Source organism: Python bivittatus, unplaced genomic scaffold (genome assembly GCF_059951505.1).
Source record: "Python bivittatus isolate LINGU-HERP-01145 unplaced genomic scaffold, Pbiv_v1 ctg000350_np1212, whole genome shotgun sequence".
NCBI classification, from domain to species: Eukaryota; Metazoa; Chordata; class Lepidosauria; order Squamata; family Pythonidae; genus Python; species Python bivittatus.
The window spans coordinates 3,700,245-3,720,720 of NW_028277074.1; the positions used below are offsets into that span (position 1 = coordinate 3,700,245).

The 20,476-nt window shown below is 38.0% G+C and overlaps 1 protein-coding gene across 2 annotated transcripts; it reads left to right on the forward strand.

Moving 5' to 3' along the window:
• On the forward strand, positions 1 to 17,624 carry NSUN3 (NOP2/Sun RNA methyltransferase 3). Of its 2 annotated transcripts, none has more exons than XM_007423924.4 (6): positions 1 to 153; positions 623 to 732; positions 3,524 to 3,867; positions 4,105 to 4,259; positions 7,183 to 7,304; positions 15,886 to 17,624. In XM_007423924.4, exons 1-6 carry the CDS (start codon positions 70 to 72, stop codon positions 16,145 to 16,147), a joined length of 1,077 nt encoding a protein of 358 aa, XP_007423986.1. In that variant the 5' UTR covers positions 1 to 69; the 3' UTR covers positions 16,148 to 17,624. The 2 variants fall into 2 exon arrangements, with proteins under 2 accessions (XP_007423986.1, XP_025019680.1); XM_025163912.2 differs by having other exon boundaries at positions 4,180 to 4,259.
• Positions 17,625 to 20,476: the final 2,852 nt, after the last annotated feature.

Below are 20,476 nucleotides of genomic sequence, written 5' to 3' on the forward strand. Positions count from 1 at the left end.
CTTTTTTGAGTTGCTTCCGCCGGCCCAAGAAGGGAGGGAGGACGTGTGCGCTGCCTCCAGCGTTTGAACATGCTCTCGCGGGGAATGCTGCGGGCGAGCGTGGTTGCTGCTCGCCGACACAGGAAGGAGCGGTATTCCTCGGCGAAGGGCCAGGTGAGTGTGAACCGGTGGAGAAGATGGAACCGTTGCTCTGCCGCGTTTCGTGTCCCTCCCGGAATATCCACTTGGGTGGAGTCCTGTCGACTTAGCGATGCGGGTCTCAGCTAGCTTTGCTGCGCCAATAAAATCAAGAAGAAGATTTAGACCTCATTTCCGGTTTTAATGGAAAGGTGCGCTTTTCTTCCTTTTTTTCATTGTGGGGAGAGAAGTGGGCGCCGGGGTTTTTTGCAGGAAACAGAGCAAATGTCTGGGTTTTAGGCGATTTCTTCTCACTTCACATACCGAAGGTCTAAGTGATGTGAAAGATGCGTGTTGCAAATAATCGCTTGCCCCTGAAATCAGGCTACCTTAGAGACTTGATAAGATTAACTTTAATGTACGTGATCAAAATATAACTCTGCAGATTTTGCCTACTTAATATTTACGCATATTTCTCTCTCTCTCTCTTACATGCCATAATCAGAAAGAGTCAACGTCAGAAAAAAAGCTTCAGAAGCAAATATGCCAGGTTGTTCTTAATCATTTTGAGGAACAATACTCCAAAGAATTGGGAGGAGCATGGAATTCAGTCAGGTTAATTTTTGTTTTGTTTTCTTCCTACTCTTTCCTCCCAACCCCCATTCCATCCTTTTTTAAATAATTAAAATTGTACCTGTCCACAAAATGCCAAAAGTATTTACTTTTCCAATGTTTTTTTTAAACGTCAGATTTTTTTGTTTAAATGTGGAACTATAGAGTCAAGTTGATGGTATATAATCAATCAATATAAAATAGAGTTGGTAAAAAAATTCTCCTCTTTAAGGGCCATACTCTAATTCACTATTTCCCAATATAATATTTAGGAATATAGTTCCCATCATTTCCCAGGCGATATAGTTCCTGGGAGACATAAGAATTGGCAGCTTTCCATATGGCAGTCATTTGACATGTATCCAGACCTTATGATTTGTTGTAAGATGATCATTACAGCTTGAAAAAGATTGGGCTTTTTTCTCCTTATGAACAAAACGTGGATTTTTAAAATAAATGCTTTGATTGCTTTTGATAAGGATCCATCAAGGGGCAGAATTGCTCTAGTAGCTGGATCTACAATCTCCTAGCAAATTCTCTCTGATATGAAAGACTGGAAAGACAATCTAACCAAAAGAAACAGAATTCCAGGGTCAGAATCTCTGAAAAGTGAAATGCCCTACAAGTTGGAAGCCGCAAAAAACAGTATTTTTTGTATTTTGTATTTCATTTTCCAGATGGCTTCAATGCTAGGGCTGTTTTAGGTTAGACCCTAATTAGAAAAGAGGACCAGGGGATCCAAGCCCCTTCCCAGCCCTCCACAGATCCCCTTCCTTTTGCTTATTACAGATATCAAGGATCCCCATATTGGAGAGAATTATATTCAGAATCCTTGGAAAGAGTAAAGAAGCATTTTCCTCCCATGAAATTGGAGGTTGTGTATGTGTTGAGGAGGAGGGTAATTGAGGAATTTATTGTCCCATCATAAGATTATACCTTTAATATAGAAATATCTATTTTAAAAATTGGGCTTAATAGGTTTCTGGATTGGGTCCACAAATTGATTGGAAAGCTCAACTAGAACTAAACCTTACAGTGATTTCAATGCTAGGGTTTCCTCTTACATTATTTTATTTATTTATTTATTTATTTATTTATTTATTTATTTTTAAATTTGTGTGCTGCCCATCTCCCCCAACAGATGACTCTGGGCAGCTCACAATTAAAGTAAAAAACCCATAAGAATTTTAAAATACCCCATAAATAATTAAGAATAGTTAATCCGTTAAAAATCAACTATAAAAACAAGCCCTATACATAAATACTATAAACATTCTGGGGCACAGTCAATTACTCCACAAGCCACCTCCACTGGTGTGAGCTCCCATCCGGCCCCCAGGCCTTCTGGCATAGCCAGGATTTCACACCTTTCCTGAAGGCCATGAGAGTGGGGGCACACCACACCTCGGGAACATTACATATTCAAATATTTGCAGAATATTTTTCCTTTGCTTGTGGATTACACAAACCAATGTGTGTATCTGCTTTAGGTTTTCTGAAATAGAAGAAGAAAGCTAACTTTGTCCTAGCATGTTTCACTTTAGAAAATGTCATGAGCTTGGGCACGGTTCTTAGTTTGAATGGCACCCCAGTCACAACACTGCTCTATCACATATAATTAAGATGTGCCAGGAAAGAAAAGAAGTATGCTGTAGATCAGTGTTTCTCAACCTTGACAACTCTAAGATGAGTGGACTTAAAGTCCCAGAATTCCCCAGCCAGCATAATGATTAAAGAATAGTGGCTCAAATATTACATGATTGTGGTAAACAGACCCTTGGCAATACTATTTTGTTCCACCGTCCCAGTATTATGTGTTTTATCTAATTGTATCAGAGATGTGCGGCCTTTTTTCAGACCAAGGGTCATATTTGACATTTGAATGGCAAGCTGGGAGCTGCTCTCCAAAAGTTAGGCAGAGCCCGGACAAATGTTACATAAATTTGATTCAATTAAATTCAAATTTGATTACAATTAAAACCATTAAACATAATATGATCAGTCTGTTCAGTTGCACAGTGTTCTTCTTCTCCATGGGCTGCGCCCAAGGTTTTGGGAGGACAGCATGAAGGTTGTCCAATATGTATTTATATCCTGCCTTATTTTTGTTCACCTAAGGCTGGCTACACAATGACTGGTCCAAGTTCAACCATTGGTTGACTTTTGCACAACTCATTTGACCAGGCCATTTAAAGACCTTGTAGCTGCATGTGCTTAATAATCAAAAGTGTGCTGCCTTGAGGTTCTGAACAGATTAACAAATTAATTAAAAAAAAAGGTTTGGGTTTCTTTTATGCAATCCCAGCTTGTTAGATTAATTAATTCATCACTGTGTGAATGCAGAAAATGAATTAACTCAGTAACCAAGTTAAGCAAGTCATATAAAAACAGCCAGTAAATTCCAGGAGAATTGAACCTTGATCATTTCATCCTTAAACCAACAGACTAACCACTATTCCACCTCTTCACTACAGTGAGTTTCTTATAAGGCTTTAATGATAAGAAAATAAATTGGGTAGCAAGTGAAAAAAGGCATTAATTTTTCCTGATTTCAAGGCCACATTCTGGAAATCAACTTTGTGCATACACTTTCAGAGTGGCTTTTTTCAGATGAAAAGTGAAGTCCAATATGCTGTTCTGCTTTAATTGCTCTCATGTGTAACTGAATCTAGAAATTAATGGTGGTCCATCAGTTTAGAATAAACCTCTAACCTTCAAGATACAACTACTCATATTAACACATTGTTGCATTCTTACATATCATTGCATACCTTTTTTTTTCTTTCATCTGCAGGGAAGTGCTTACAACACCATTGAACTGGCAATATGCAGTCCTCCTTAATAAATTCAATTACTCCTCTGAAATGGAATCTTATTTGGGTTTAAAGGACTATCGCCTCCTTTTCCCAAGAACCTCATCCTCTTTTCCACAGTCATTGAAGTGTTACATCAGTGATGCTCCTGGTAGATTCCCTGCTCAGAAACATAGAGATGGACAATTGAAGGAGTATTACTTGCTGAATGCTGCCTCTCTGCTGGCAGTACTGGCCCTGGAAGTAAAGGATGGAGAAAAAGTGTTGGATATGTGTGCTGCCCCAGGGGGTAAATCAGTAGCCACACTGCAGTGTGCTTGCCCAGGTAAAGCACTCTACTATTAAATCCAATAAAAGATGTATACATTGTTGGCTAGTTTGTTCCCAAATACTGATTTAACAATTTATTCAAAGGCATTGATAAAGAATGCTCTTGTGGCATTCTTTTTTTCTTGATTTTAGGCTTAAACCAGGAATTAATTTATATCTCGGATATGCTCTAAGTGCCTTGGGAAACCTGTGGCTTGCCTTTGTACTTTGTTAATCTGACTTTCTTGTGTAGGACTTCTACAGTCAAATGAATATGATAACTTGAGATTTCATCGGTTGAAGCAGACACTAGAATCTTTCATTCCAGAATCTTTGATGAGCCTAATTACTGTTTCTCCAGCTGATGGAAGAGAAATAGGAAATCTTCAACCTGAAAGGTTTGATAAAGTATGTCTATATTGGCTAATAATTTCATGGGGGCTAAGTTTTTCTCTTAGTTAACTTTTCTAATTAAAGTGTACCACAGTTCCCCATGATGGCTCTTTCTTCGTAGAGCAAAAGCAGAAAAAAAATGCTATTTATTAATTACATTTTTATTTTTCATTCAGAAATATAGCATTGGTTTCTGTTGGGTCTCCTCTCCAGGCATAATAAGTTAATAGAATTATTTAAAGCTAGTAACTTGGAGAATTTAATATGGCTTGGAGGTCACATAGTCCAGATTCCTGCTCAGTGCAGGACCAGCAATTAAAAATATAATTACAGTAACTTTTAATAATAGCCAAAGGGTACTGTGTATGTGTGTCTGTGAGTGTATGTATTATGCATGTATATGGAGAGAGAGAGAGATGGCACCCTGAGTGTTCAGGCATGCAGAATACATTGCATGTACGTCCTAGTTGGTGGGTCATGGGTAAGTCACTTGCATAGAATTGTATGAGTATGCTTGGGGTAAATTTGGCCATCGGTTCATTTTGTAATATAATAGCCAAATTGTGCCCATACTGACAGGCATATTCCTTACCATTAACAGGGAATGTTGCAGCTAGCTTAGAAAAACTAAGTCTAGAAAGAAGTGAAAGAAACTAGATTCAAAGTTAAATAATTGCCAGAAGAGAAAATCTGAAACAGTCTTAAAAGATAGATTAATATTCCAACAGAATAACTGGAAATTAAGTTACAGAATGCCAAGGAGAAGTTTGGAGACATTCCAAATGGAAGTATGAGAAAGATCCTTAATAGCATAATGAAGTAAATGACGAGTCTATGAGAAAAATGCATATAAGAGAATGATTGATCCAAAAAAATGATGGGAAAAATATATTGTATAATGTATGTGTAGAGAAAAAGTTGCAGGAAATGTAAGAACAACCAAAGAAATGTTAAGATTAAAAGGGAAAATGCAGAGTGATTACAATGGAAATAAAATTAGAAGTGGATTGAAAGGGTTGAACAAGGAACTGTCAACAATGAGACTTGGATTAAAAATAAAAGTGATGAAATCATTTGGGTTGAAGCTAAAGCGAGGAAATGCTGAAGGAGTATTTTAGAGATTTGTATGGGAATGACAGTGATGTATTGAATGTAGAATTGAAATAAATGCTCTAAAAATTAGTGTCCTTGATTGTGGAACACCCTTCCTCCTGAAATCTGGCAGGCTGCTACCCTCCTAGACTGCTGGAAGGCCTTGAAGAGCAGGCTTTTCCCACAAGCATTGGGGCAGAGTGGGGCTGGAGCCTAGCAAAACTTTATGTTGATATATGCAGGAGTGTTTGCTTTGGAGTGCCAGGAGGTTTTGTTATAGTTTTATGGTTTTGGATTTTTAATGTTTTGTGAGCTGCCCAAGTTATGGCACAAAAACTGGATGGCCGTATAAGTCTTTTAAATATCATATATCGTATCATATCATATATCATATCATATCATATCGTATAAATGCTGTGAGATTGAACTGTGGAACGTATTGTGTGACCATTTGTGTGAGTTGAAGGTTGGTTGCTGAGTATAAGTGTATGATGGAACAAAAGCATGTATGAGAATAAATGGAATCCTTAGTGAATGGTTTGACATTGAGCTAGGAAGGCGTGTGTATGGTTCTCTTTAGTTGCTTATATATTTATGGACAAATGCATAAGGAGGCTTGGGATGTTACAGGTGTGGTGATGGGAAATGTAATGTTTGTGCACTTTTGTGTACAGTTGTGTGTTGTTGTCTAAGAATCCAAATGATTAGCAGTGAATGGTAGATATTGTAGGAAGGGAATCTATGGTACCAAATATCAGAAGAAGTCTGGTAGCATCTTTTCCAGCTAACATATTTTATTAAAACTGCAGCTCTTGAAAGTTTATCCTTTCAGTAAAATTTATTAGTTAGAAAAAATGCTTTCAGACTCCTAGTAAATGTTAGATTGTATGGTGCATCAAGGGATTTAGGTCTGAAAATGAATATATCAAAGACCAAGGTAGATGTATTTGACAAGGAAAATGATGTGAATAATTGCAAGTTATACATACAGGTATGTCATCCTGTGGCAATTTGCAACAGAACATTAAACTTCAGCAGCTTCAGTATATAACAGTTCCATAAAACAATACAAGCAATACATAATATCAGTGAAACAATACAAATACGTATACATATACATCCAACCTAGCAATCTAAAACATAAATTGTCAGTAGTAATTTGCTAATTAAGAAAGAAACATATACTTATAAATGTGTACTATGTTTAGACTTTTAGCCACTTTTATCCATGACTGGATATTCTGGGAGCTAAAATCCATCTCTTTTGGAAGGCCTTGTGTTCTAGAGTATGACATAGTAAGAAGTATTTCTAAACTTTTATACTTCCATAAATATATGCTCAAGAAAATGTAGTGCTTTGTTGTATTTATACAAAATATACATGCAACTTGGAATGCAAAACGATGTTTTTAATATATAAGCCAGTGCCATTACTTCAGATATATTAAGATTTTTCATAACATTTTGCTATCATTTGGGAAAGTTTAGCCTTGATAAGAGAAAATTAAGGAGGGATTTGATAGCACTTTTGAAATACTTGATGTCACCGAAGAAGGTTACGATCTGTTCATCATTACAGGCTGCAGGACTTAATGGATTTAAGTTCGAGCAAGACAATATCTAACAGATAGTTGAAAAACTTCCTAACAACAAGAGCAGTGTCACAGTAGGACCAGTTACCCAGACTTGTTCAAGTGGTGGTTAGATAGCCATTTGTCAGAAATGCCTTAGTTTGGTTGAACTAAATGGCCCACTTTAACTCCATGATTCTGTTTTGTCATTCTACTAAAGCTCTTAGTCTGAGTAGCTCCTATGTTCACTTTATTTTTTGTTGTTGATTATTCAGATCCTAGTGGATGCTCCTTGCTCAAATGATAGAAGTTGGTTATTCTCTTCTGATACCCAGCAGGCTACTCTGCGCTTAGCACAAAGGAAGCTATTATCTGCTGTACAGATACAGCTGCTCAGGTAAAACTTGTAAAGAAAAAGGAACTGCTCATTCCCAGAATGAAGGACATGCTAAATAATATTCTGAAACTCTACATCTCTTTGACCCATGTATTATCCTCTCCGTATGCAGTCACACTGAGCCAGTCATTGTTCCAAAAAACATAGAACTACACTGCTTTCTCATGGTAATTACCATGGTGTATAGAGAAGGCCATTCAAGTCTTCCTGCTGAGTTATTTCACATTTGTAACTAGGACATTCACAAAGGGTGGAGGACGGGAAAACACTGGGTGTTCATATCTGTGTTTTAATGTACTTTGAACAACAACAAGTCAATGCGTGTAACCCTTTTTTAGAAACACCTTATACAAAAATGTTATTTGCAATTCTTAAGTTGTAGTGAATAAGTAAAAGTTGTGAATATCAAGTGTCTGTTAATCTAAAAAGAATTCAGGTGAAGAAAGCAATACAGATAATCCTCAACCTACGACCATTCAGTCAGCGACCATTCCAAGTTAGACAGCACTGAATGAATGGTGGTTACAACTGGTTCTCAGAGTTCCAGCTGTCCCAGCACCCCATGATCACGTGATCACCATTTGCAACCTTCCCCCACCTGCACACCCTCCCCAGCCCTTCTGTGCTCATGCTGCTCTGGCCACTCATGCTCCCCCTCACAGCTTCCCCAACCTGTGTGGTGCCACTCATGTATTTGCACCCTTTCTGACCTTCGTAGCACTTCTTGCACATCTCTCACACCCTCCCCAACCCTCCCCATGCTGTGCCTCTCACACACCCTCCCCAATTCTCCCCGCATACCCCCTTGTTCCCTCCCCCACCCGGCTTTACGACTGCTTCGCTTAGCAATGGAAATTCCAGTCCCAGTTGCCGTCATAAGTTGAGGACTATCTGTATGACGGATCTAAGCCAATCTTTGTCCCTAACCTGCTTCTCTTCTTGTGTATTGGATTACAATTCTTAGAACTAGTGAGCAATATTGTCAAGGAATTAAAGTCCAGTACATCAGGAGACCATCAGGTGGCAGTGTGGATTCAGGCATTGGTATGGAATGGAAACTGCACTGGTCACTCATATGGATGATCTGTGATGGAACTTGGCTAGTGGCAGCACAGCCTTCCATGTCTTAATCTCATCAGCCTTCAATACTGTCAACCACAGTATTCTGAGTGGCGTACAAGGATTGGAAATTGCACTGTTCTGCGTTGGTTCCATTCCTATCTGAGCAGGTGAATTTAGTCAGTGGTATCAGAAGGGAAGAGGTTGAATACATCATGGGATGTCCCAGGACTCAATTCTCTCTCCGGTCCTGTTTAACATACATTAAGCTGCTGAGAGAGGTCATCCGCCAATTCAAGTTGAGATGTTATAAATATAAGATAAAGCCCAGTTATATATTTCTGCCTCAGGCCAAATGGATGATGTAGTTTGGGTGTTGTACTTTGCCTAGAGTGCTAGTTCATTGAGGGGATAAATTCCATAAACAAATAAAAACAAATAAAATCATAATAAATTACATTCTCTAGCAGAGGAATATATACAAAGGGGGACAATGCACGTTACTATTACCAGAATTTTCTCTTTCCCCATAGTGTGATAGAATGGGCAGCGTCTGACATAAACTGGGAGACATATTCTTAAATGTATTATATATATAAAACTAATCATATAAGCTTCACATATAAAGTGTCAGTTGTTTCAGTTAGTCTTTCTTCCCCTCCCCACCCCAGCTGGAAAATTCTTTGTCCCTATTTCCAGCAGAATCTCAAGATTTCATTTTCTATTTCTATTTAAGCAATCCATAGTTACTGCTAGCTACAGTCTGAATCCTGATCACACCAGACTTTAATTTATCAAAATAAGAATGAAAGTTTCCCAAATCTGTTTTGCTGTCTTTGGTTCAAATTCTTAGCCATGTTATAAAGTCCAGCAGTATGTCAGTCATGTTTACATAAGCTGATCCTTTGTCAGCAATAACTAAACAAGAGACAATTGAAAGCAATGTGATAATTCATAACATCTCTGAAGGTTGCCTGGCTGTTCCATGACTGTCAAGTTTCTAAAAACCTGGGTGGGAAAAGTTCTAGCTACATCTCTGAGTAGAATTCAAAAGAAGGACAAGACAGCTGTGATTGTTAGGCCATTTATGGTTATGCTAGGTTTATTTTCTTGATGAAATTCAACAGGAATGAACACCTTGGGATAGAGATAGCAATAGACCAGAAGTGTAATGTCCCAGAAGCTTTGGGGAATGTTTTCTTAGCCTTTACAAGGGGTCCACCAAATTATAAATGTTAATGTTACTGAACTATTTGATGTCTATTAGCTAATTAAAATACCCAATTAATTATTAAGATAGCCAGTTTGGTGTAGTGGTTAAGGCACCAGGCTAGAAACTAGGATACTGTGAGTTCTAGTCCTGCTTTAGGCACAAAGCCAGCTGGGTGATGTTGGCCCAGTCACTCTCTCTCAGCCCTAGGAAGAAGGCCATGGCAAACCACTTCCAAAATTTTGCCAAGAAAACTGAAGGGACTCATCCAGGTAGTTGTCAGGAGTCAACACTGACTTGAAGGCACACACACACAAACACACACACAAAGCCAATGAGCTGAAATTAAGTTTCTTTGTTCTAGATCCACTCATTTCTTTGCCTTGAATAATTTTTGGAGCTACCCAAGGGCTGAGTACAGCCTCTGGTATGAAAAATGTTTTGTGCCCCTCTTTGGATTAACTTCTTTTGGATCCAACATTATTGCCCTGTTCAGACAATAAGCTTGACAGAGTTAAAAGGGGCAGTGAAAGAGCTATGCAAAGTGAGAAAAGGGATACATTGACCCAGACTGTTAGAAGTTAGCTTTAGCTTAAGCAGGCATAGATTTGATTTAGATTAAAGTAACCTACATTCCATTCATTTATGTAAACTGATGCTTGAAAGGTCAACTAACGTTTATCTTTTCTGAGATAGATTTGTAGAAACAAGATCTCTCTAAAGATATTGTCTCTGTTACCACTGTTATTTCTATTTCTCTGTGGCCACACTTGTTGGGGGACAGAGCAAAGAGTTACACCTAGAAGTGAGTAAGGTAAAAGCCCCCCCCCCCAAAAAAACCCACCCGGCCTTGGTAATGCCAACACAAGACCCAGCCGTCTCATGTGTGTTACTGGTACACAAAGATGAGTCACCTGGCTAGGCAGGACAATTTGCATTATGCAAATAGGGCCAGTGGGAATTGTTCAAGAGCTAAACTCTGCATGTTGCTCCCTTTCTTTTCAAGTAGGGTTTGCATAGAAATCCACTTTAATTTTACAAAGTAGGCCTTTTGTTACTTAATTAGCATTGCAGTTTTGCAAAACATTGGTTGGTCATTGCTAATCATCTCTACATAGTGCAACATATAGTTTAAATAGTATATATACCTTTTAAATTTGTCCTCAAGAAGATTAAAAACTTTGAAATAAGAGCACTCAGTTTATTATTGGTTAAATACTGGTTAAATCAATCTTTAGACACACAGACATTAGTAGAAATGTAGAGCCCTGTAGCATAGTAAGAATATTGCAGCAAGGAGACTAATAAGCAAGTTTTTCCTCTCTTTTCTCTTCCTCAGTAATTTCCTGTATATTATCTATGGCTATTAATCATATTGTACATTTTTAAATACAGTGCTGTGTTTCACCTCAGAAGTATACCCATTGTCAGCATGAATTGAGAGAGAAATAAAATAGTTTCTTTTCCAGGAAGTAGTGCTTTTTATGGAAAACTCTCATAACAACATCACAAAAAGGGTTGGGAGGTTTGTGTTTTTCTACTCCTTTGTCTTAGGAGGGAGATACATGACTTCCTAACAAAAAAGAAAGCCTGTGATTTATAACCAAAATATGAGTGTCTTATTGCAGTAATGCATCATGTCACCCATTTCCTTTGTAGAAATCAATCACATTTAAAAACATTGACCTCCTTCAGTTTTCTCTTTCCAGTATTTGACATATGGAATCCAATTTGTGGACTCCTGGCTTAAGGAAGCATACATCATTCAGTGAAATTTTTGCAAATTTGTATAAATCATTCTAAATTATGACCCTAAAATGGAACATTCTTGACAGCAAGAACCTTGTTGGCAGAAAAGAAAAAATCCTAGCAAGCTGAAATTGCCCATCTCCCCAAGCATATTTAATCAAATTGGATCCTGTTACCTGGAAAAAAAAATTGGGATTTGATAAAACAGTACCAAGCTAAGTGAACAATACAGCAATAGCTAATTTTCACCTTCTTCCTCTGGTGTCTTATTGTATCACTGTTGTACCTGTGGACTTCAATGGCCAAAAAGCTTTAAAATGTCCATAGGTCAGCCCTTGATTACAAAATCATTTTCCATTCTCCTGTATTATTTCATGATTCTCCTCTAGGATGCAATAGAAAAGTACGACCAGGAAGTTTGTTGCACTCCCTTTATGCAAATGGAATTCACCAAGTGCTCATTTCAGAGTTTAATCTTGAAATGGGAAAAAAAATATTAACATTAGTTTCGTTGCTAAGATTGAATATGAAATTTACTAGAGAGCTCCAAGTTTAAGATTTGGAGGAGGTGTGAATTATCACAAATGAAAAACAGCTCCCCAGTGTCATAAATCACACAGTGGAAATGTTATGATATGTTAAGGGAGATTAAATACATTTTACAGGTTTTTGAGAAGGCCTTTTGGACCTATGTTAAAATACTAGTAAAAAAGTATATATTTTTTAAATTCTTTCTTTCAAGTACATTCTGTATCATTACCTGTCATATATTGATACAATCTTACCATTTGCTCTTAATATTTACCCAAACGTTGTTTCCTGAGTACTTCCAGAAGACATATAAAGAAATAAACAGACCCAATACAGTGCAAGGTTTTAAGTTTGAGACTGAATGTGTCTCTGGAATTCACTGTTTGCTGGAATCATATCACATTTCACTTATCAGTATATTTCATTATTATATAATATACTATAAAGCCATCATACTCTTCCCTTTTGGGTAAGCTGAAGGTATTAGGCCTAATATAAGAAAAAGAAAAGCAAACATAACTAAAATTCACCAACCCCATTTATAATGGCCCTCAGGATCTTTCTGTTACAGTGGTGATCTCTGCTATAAAATATTTGTGAATCTCCTGAAAATAAATATAGTATTTGCAATTGGTTCCCCTCTACTCTTTAACAAACTAAAGAGCTACAATCCTTCTGATCCAATAGAGACTTCCATTGGAGAAAAAATACTGCATCTTTTTTACCTCCTTTCTGAGACTCCATGAATTCCCCACTGTTCGAAAGGATCATCCAAACTTATGAATAATTTTCAGAAGTGCTAAGATCTTGAAAATCAGGAAAAAAAAAATCTTCCCCTCTGTACCCTGGATACCAATTCTGTAGTGATCCACAGTTCACTGAGAGTTAATACCACTACAGAGCCCTAGTTAGAACAGTGTTTTTATGTGTTGACTACAACCCCTAAAAAAGATAATTGGGGATACAGGTGGGTTGCTTGGAATAGCGAGGCTCATCAGCTGAGGATAGGTTTTCTTCATAGTGGGGCCACAAATATGGGACTCCCCAGTGAGATGCTAGAACTGCCTTTCATACAGGTGTTTAATCCAGCTTTAAAAATATCTTTTTCAGCTGGCCTTGACAATGTCTAATTGTGTAGAATCAATTTGAATTTGAATTTTTAATGACTTAAATAGTAATTTAATCAATTTTACTTCGACAGCTGTTTTAATATGCTTGATTTTTGGCATTCAAGACCCAGAGACTTTGGTTTAGATACCTGATAACTAATGTTCCTTTGCTAGTGATTGTATAACAAAAAGAATATAATGCTTTGCAGAGGGAAACAGTTTCCTATTAATTATTTACCATTGCATTTTAACCTGAATTCTGTTTTTGTGCTGCCTTGGGGCCTGGCTTGGCTGGGGCCCTAGAGGATTACAGCAGAACTGTTGTTGATGGTTCTTTGCAATGCCAGATAAAGCAATTAAAACATTGGCAAGGGTCTATCAGGGCTTCCTAAGAAATGACTTTTAAAATGTCTGGCAAACCTAGTCTTTCAGCAGCTGCGTCTCCACGTGGTTATGACCCTAAATTGTAAAAAGATCCAAAGGTCTTTATATAAGACCATTTCTGCATAACTGAAGGGACAGTCAAAGCAGAAGAAAAGTTACAGTCAGTCTGGAATTGAGGGGAGGCCTGTGCCTAGGAAGTTAGAGAAGGAAATGTTGAAGACTTGATGTAAGCAAAACTTTCTTGTGCTTCAGTTGCATTGTCTCAGTGCTGCACAGCCCCATGATAAATTGTATGTTGTGGATACAGAATGGAGTTTCTTGCATCTTCAGATGAATTTGTTAGGAGGAGTAGCAGGCCATTACTACTAGAAAATGAAATCGAATTACTGTGATGTGAAGACACCAGGTTGATCATTAAAAAGAGGAGGGGGAAAACAGAATCTCCCTTTTATAAGAAGGAATGTAGGGATGAATGTCAATGTTATTTCTGGCTTGAGTGGCATAGAACAGGTTTTCCCTGCTGATCAGATCCAGTTCTGCAGTCTCAGAAAATAGTTTCTGCTAATTGAACACAAGATGGCAGCGTTGAAGTATGACACACTGTCCTCATTATTTGCCCTAATTTTTTTTTCTTTTTTAATATGGAGAATAGATAAATTAATGACATAGTTAATCTTGGCCATTCTAACAGAATACAGAACATGTAATTAGTCTCTGAAGGAGTGGGCTGAGAAAGTGAAGCTTGTTACATGAATTGCTATGTCGTTTCTCTTATTTCTTTATATGTATGCCTGAATCTTTTTACACCTTATACTTTTAAGTGTGAGTAGGTGACCCAGAGATAAAACTGACTGTCTAAACACAAGTATGGCAACTGTCACAAAGTTTAATTTATCATACAGTGAGGTGTTTGCTTTTTGGCATTTTGCACTAAACAGTATTTGGGGGAAGGTGGTGAATGTCTTGAATTTTTCAGAATTGCTGAAAATTTGAAGTGATAATTATATGTTCCTTCCTCTCCAAAGTATTGCTTTTTGCCAGTTAAAATTAAGTAAAACTTTCAAGACTGATTTATTTTATTTTTTAATTTATTAATCAGATTTATATCCAACCACAATCATGGACTCTCAGCTGCCCATAAATAGGAACATTAATGTAATCATAAATAATGAAGAAGTGCAATAGAAAACAGTATCCCAAACACAATACCTGGGGTCAACCTTGAAACACCCTCCAGAAAAGCTGTTTTCAACTGATTCTGGAGAGCAGATAATGCCTCCCACAGGAGGCTATTCCAGAGAGCTGGCTCCATGACAGAAGAGCTCTTGTGTCTGGGTTTCCACCTCTGACCTCCCAGAAGTGAGGAAGAGCTAGCTGCTTCTCCTGGTCCAAGCAAAGTGGTCAGGCCAACTCCAATGAAAAGATGGAGTCCTGCAGGTGATCTGGTGCCAAGACATAAAGGGCTTTGCAGATTAAAAACAGCACTTTCAATTGTACACAGAAGCTAATAGAAAGTTAATGTACGGCTATAAACAGGTGCCCACCAGTCAGTAACTATGAGCACCGAGACCACTACATTTTGCACCAACTGAAACTTGTGGGTGGTCTTTAAATGCAGCCTAATGTACAGTATACTGCAGTAATCTACATGAGTGGCAATGAGGGCATGATAGTCAGGGCCTCCATCCCAAGTAAAGTCTCAACTGGCACCCAGATGAAGCTGGGTGAAGGCTCCCATGGCCACGGCCTCTGCTTGCTAATTCAGCAGAAATGGCAAGTCCAGGAAGTCCTCTAAGGCACAGACCTACTCCTGCAGAAGGGACAAGGATCCAGCCTGCAGGTGGTCAAGAACATCCTAGAGAAAACCTTATTCACTTTCTCAGAAATAACACACACAAAAGAAACCCAGGTAATACAGTAAGATAAGTGCCTCAGTTGGACAAGACATGCCCAAGACTGCTGTGTATCTTGACAGCTGCTCTGAAATAAATATTTCTTGTCCAGTTGATTTCTGTAGTATAAATCCATATTCTTAAACTTCTCTTCCTTGTAGATGGACCTAATTTGGTCTATTTAATTTTGGGTTAGTGTGGTGGGAGAGTCAAGTATTGTTTTTTTATAAACCATGATTAGTAGGTTAGTGTGTTTTAATAGCCAGTTCAGTAAACCATGATCAAAACAATGATTTAGGTTGATGTATAAACCCAGTCTTTTCTCCCCTCCTTTCTCTAAGCCATTCTTTTCCCCAAAGCTTATTATTGGTTTAACATTTTGTCAAAGTTTTGAAAACAATGGGTAGTTTATCTCATATGGGCAAAAAAGCAGTATTTTTCTCCAACATTTCACTAATGAATTCTGTTGTATGTATTGGTTGAGAATTAATCATCACATGTCATTGCTGAAATGTTGAGCTTAAACCACATAAGCTGTATGTGTTGTGGCAGCTGAAGGTTCTAAGTGTAAATATGTATGCGGATAAATGATAGAATATTTATTCTTTTTTGCTCTGTTTTGTTGTTTTGTTTTTATTGTTTAACAGATCTGCAATTAAAGCTTTGCGTCCTGGAGGATGTCTCGTTTATTCTACATGCACTCTTTCCAAGGCAGAGAATAATGACGTCATAAATCACATCCTTGATTCCTGCAGCAATGTTTTGCCAGTGGATTTGCACACCCTAGTCACTTCAGTATCCAAGGAATTCACTTTTGCTGCCAATGTCCAACAGCATGAACTTTTAGTACTTCCAGAAAGAGGGAAAGCATGGGGACCAATGTATATATCTAAATTAAAGAAAGTGTGATTCATGAAATGCTTGTACAGTTCTTGTGAATCATAACAACAGGTTTTTTGGGGGTTACAAACATCTTGTGATTCATCTGACACATCTGACAAATAATATCTATCAATTTTAATAAACCTTTGTGGGTTTTTTCCAAACTAAACTTCTTAAAATATTTGAGAAATTGTGTAATTCAAGTAGAGATGTTTCTATTAAATCCAATAGTCATAATCCAGCAATAGCTGTGGATACAAGAATTGGAACTGTTTTCCATTTTGGTATAAATCTAATGCTTCCAGGGGGAAATCAGTCTAGTTTAAAACAACACAAAACAAAGCAATCTATTCTGTAATTTATTTCAGTTTCTAGCTATTGGAAGTAACTCTTACGTCAGTTTCTAGCTATTGGAAGTAACAGTTTTTCCCTGTTTTTGTGGCCAATTGTTGGATGGAATATTCAGAGAAAAGTTCCGAGTGATAACCAGTCTTGAATGTGTAACTTATTATGTTGAAAAACACTGATTTCAAATCAAAGTATATTCAGTGTTCAGTAATGCATAGGTTCTTCCTGATAGCCAGAGGATGACAAACAATGCTGCTCTTTAAAGCAGCATGATTTCTCCTTCCAGCCCAAACAGCCAGTACTACCCAGAACCTCCCTTTTATCTCCAAGACCTATCCAGACAATTGGAAGACATGCTGTACATGTGCTTGTTCCTCAGTTCTCAGCTACTGTTCCATTTCTTCACCCTTTTTAGTTACAGTACACATATTCTAACGGGATAATATAATAATTTAAGATGAAAAAAAAATACTTAAGGCATTTTCAGTTAGATCTGGAAACAGCAGCTTATCACTACTATAAGTTAATAAAAGAAGGTGTCACCACTTAACATAATCGGATACATTTATTTTACACACAAGCACATGCCAATTTTTCTAGTTCCCCAGATCGCATGTCTCTTAAGCTAGTTTCTGTAACTGAATGAATGGTAAGATATGACAGTTCAGCATTCAGTTCCTGGATATAGTATCAAATGTTTTCTTTTTAAAAACCAAGAAAAACATAGTTAATATATGTAAATGAACCTTTTCTAATGAGGATATTCTATCTTCAAGCAAAATCAGTCTGCAGCAGCAGGTTGTTCCTGCAAGTGATTGTTTTTGCCACTCCTGGAAATCACAGATTATACTGAGATGATGTTATTTCTGCTACATTCTACTACTTTCAGAATGTACAATAGGGGACTTGTGCTGAAAGCACCTTTCAACAGCTGATCACCAGCAAATGTGGCACTTTGGCGTGCAGCTTTGGAGATAAATGTGGTTTAGCTGGCAGTGACAAAGCAACTACTCAAATCTAGGATGAGAAATAGCTATATTCAACATACAGTATTGCATGGGCATTTCTACATAACTACCACTGTAATTACTGATGTAAGCGAACTACAGGTTTGTCCAAAATGATGTTATCTCTGTTCTGAATAAACCGTGCTCTAAAGCAGACTTCTCCAAACTGGTTCTTTCAAAAATGGGCTGTTCTGTAGGAAATGTATATCCAGTCGCTTTTTTACACAAGACTATATTTTCCTGTAGCCGGTGTGCTACACTGTGTATACCGTATTGAGGTAGATTTGTCAGAATTCCAGTTCTTAAAATGTATTCCCTTTCATGTAGAGATGTACTTGCATCTTACCATGGAATTAAGTGATTTGTGTACCTGCATCTTGCCTTGGTGAGTGGTAAGAAAGTTGCAGAAATAGTAGCTGTAGAGTCTAGTTCTTTTGAGAACAACAGGGAAGGCTTTGTATGCCTACACTAGCTGCTAGTTTATTCATTTATTTGTTTTGCTTACATGCTGCTGAACCAACATGGACTCAGAGCATTTAACAAAACAGTTGACAAAAACGTCCATAGTTAAAGTATTCATGGTAAAGATAATTTAATTAAAGCAACCAATAGCTAATCAAAGATAAAACAGGAGGAAACCTATATTAACAATGATAATAAAACAATCATAACAAAGCAAGTAGAATAATTTCAACAACTGAATCAGTTTAATTCAAAGTAAAACAAATTGAAGATGGCGATAGCGAACTTTTAACAAACACTCTTAAGATCCGGCAGGAGTAGCTTCCAGAATGTTAGAAGGAATGCAGCAAACAGTTCTAAGAGGAAGGTATTCCACGAAGCTGGAGTAGCTGAGAAACAGTACTTCCTGGCCTTCATTCCCTTTACAAAAGTGGGGTAGGACCAAAAGCTCCCTGGAAAAATGTACTGGATGAGCTGATTCAGGTAGGAGAAGGTTGTCTTGTAGGTAACTAGGCACTCAGCAATATAGAATTTTATAGGTCAACACCAACACTTGTTTAGAGATTGAACACAAGTTTCAACAATGTTTTTATCCAAACAGTATATTCTATCAATGCAAGTGTAGAAATGTTTGTGTACTTTCCAGCATGTATCCTAAAATACTGATAGTATTTGGAAGCATAACTTTTATGTAGAATTATTTTTGTTTCAATCAATATCAAGGGGCTATCAACTTCCTTTAAAATAAAGGCAGGTATCCTTTCTTTCCATACATTATTAGCCTATTATAACATTTAAGGTCCTCTTCTGAATCCAAAGTCAGGCTCTAAAAAGTCCTGTTATCTCCAACTGGGGGAAAAAAATGTAATCAAATATTTTGTTTTATATACCTTTGGGTATCCAAAGAGGGATCATCATTTGACTCCCTATTATTAAAATGTATCATTTCCATTTAGTGCTGTCCCTTTTTGGATAACCTGGAGTTGAAAAAGAAAGTCTATTCAGAATCTTGTCTTCAGTTCCTGTCTTTCACTCCTTATGAAAATGTAAGTATTTCATTTATAAGAGGCTGTTTCTATGGTGATTTAAGTAATAATAGATATTGACCTTAGGACATATCCATTTTAACATTGGAAGGATTGATAATGAAGCTCAAGCTCAGATACTTTGGTCACCTAATGCGAAGAGAGATCTCTTTGGAGAAGACCCTGATGCTGGGAAAGATTGAAGGCAAAAGGAGAAGAGGATGGCAGAGGATGAGATGGTTAGATAGCATCACTGAAGCAATGAGCATGAAACTGAGCAAACTCAGGGAGGCAGTGAAGGACAGGAAGGCCTGGCGCAATATGGTTCATGGGGTCACGAAGAGTCGGACACGACTTAACGACTAAACAACAACATATCCATTGATTCACATTGCACCAAATAGGTATGCTTATGTCATTAGAAGAACAGAGGTGTGCAACTTGAAATCCAGGTCTTCAAAATCTTTGGTGCTGTACCCTAAACCCCTCAAAAGTCAGAGGATTATAATTTTCAATCTGACATTTTTTGCCTCAGAACAGCAGGATTCTCAACACTGATTTTCAACAACAAGTGTTAAGAGAAGCTCTGAGGACCATAAAAAACTTGTGGGGCTGAATGACCTTCAGGTTGCACATTGCCCAACTCTAGTGCAAAAGATTGTTTTCTCTTGTTTCCAACTGAGAATCCTCTCAGCTCAGTGCCCATAGCACGTTTTAGAAATTCCCTCAGTCAATCCTATTCAGTGGGGCTTCTTCCAAAGAAATATGGCTAAGATTTCAGGGTTGAGTAATAAAACAACTTTTCTTTTTTAAAAAAAATATATTGTATTACTTCAAGTTATTTTCAGCTATATATCTTATCCATGTTTGACCTGTGTCCTGAGATAGCATTGACTGCACTCTTGGATGACCTCTGGTGGGAGTGGGATGGGGGCAGTGCTTCCATCCTTGCTGTTCTTGACCTCTCGGCAGCCTTCGATACCATTGATCATGGTATCCTTCTGGACCGGCTTTGGGAGTTGGGGGTGGGTGACACTGTGTTGTGCCTGTTCTCTTCCTTCCTCCAGGGTCAGTTCCAGTCGGTGTTGGTAGGAGGGGAGCGGTCCAATCCATGGCCCCTATTGGGTGGGGTACCACAGGGCCCGGTTCTCTCACCCTTCTTATTTAACATCTACATGAGGCCACTGGGGTGACAGTTCGGGGTGAGGTATCAGTTTTATATCTCTTCCTCAGGCTGTCTGAGTGATGCTGTGGATGTCCTATCTCAGTGCCTGGAAGCTGTAGGGGCCCGTATGGGGCGCAATGGGCTTCAGCTCAACCCAAGCAAGACTGAGTGGCTTTGGGTGTTTGGGCCTCCCAGTACTAAGGTTCTTCCATCTTTGATTCTGGGTGGGTGGTTCTGCCACAGACAAATCTGGTGCACAATCTGGGGTCCTCATGGGCTCATGGCTCCTGCTGGAAGAGCTGGTGGCAGCCATGGCTATGAGGGCCTTTGCACACCTTCAGGTTGTGAG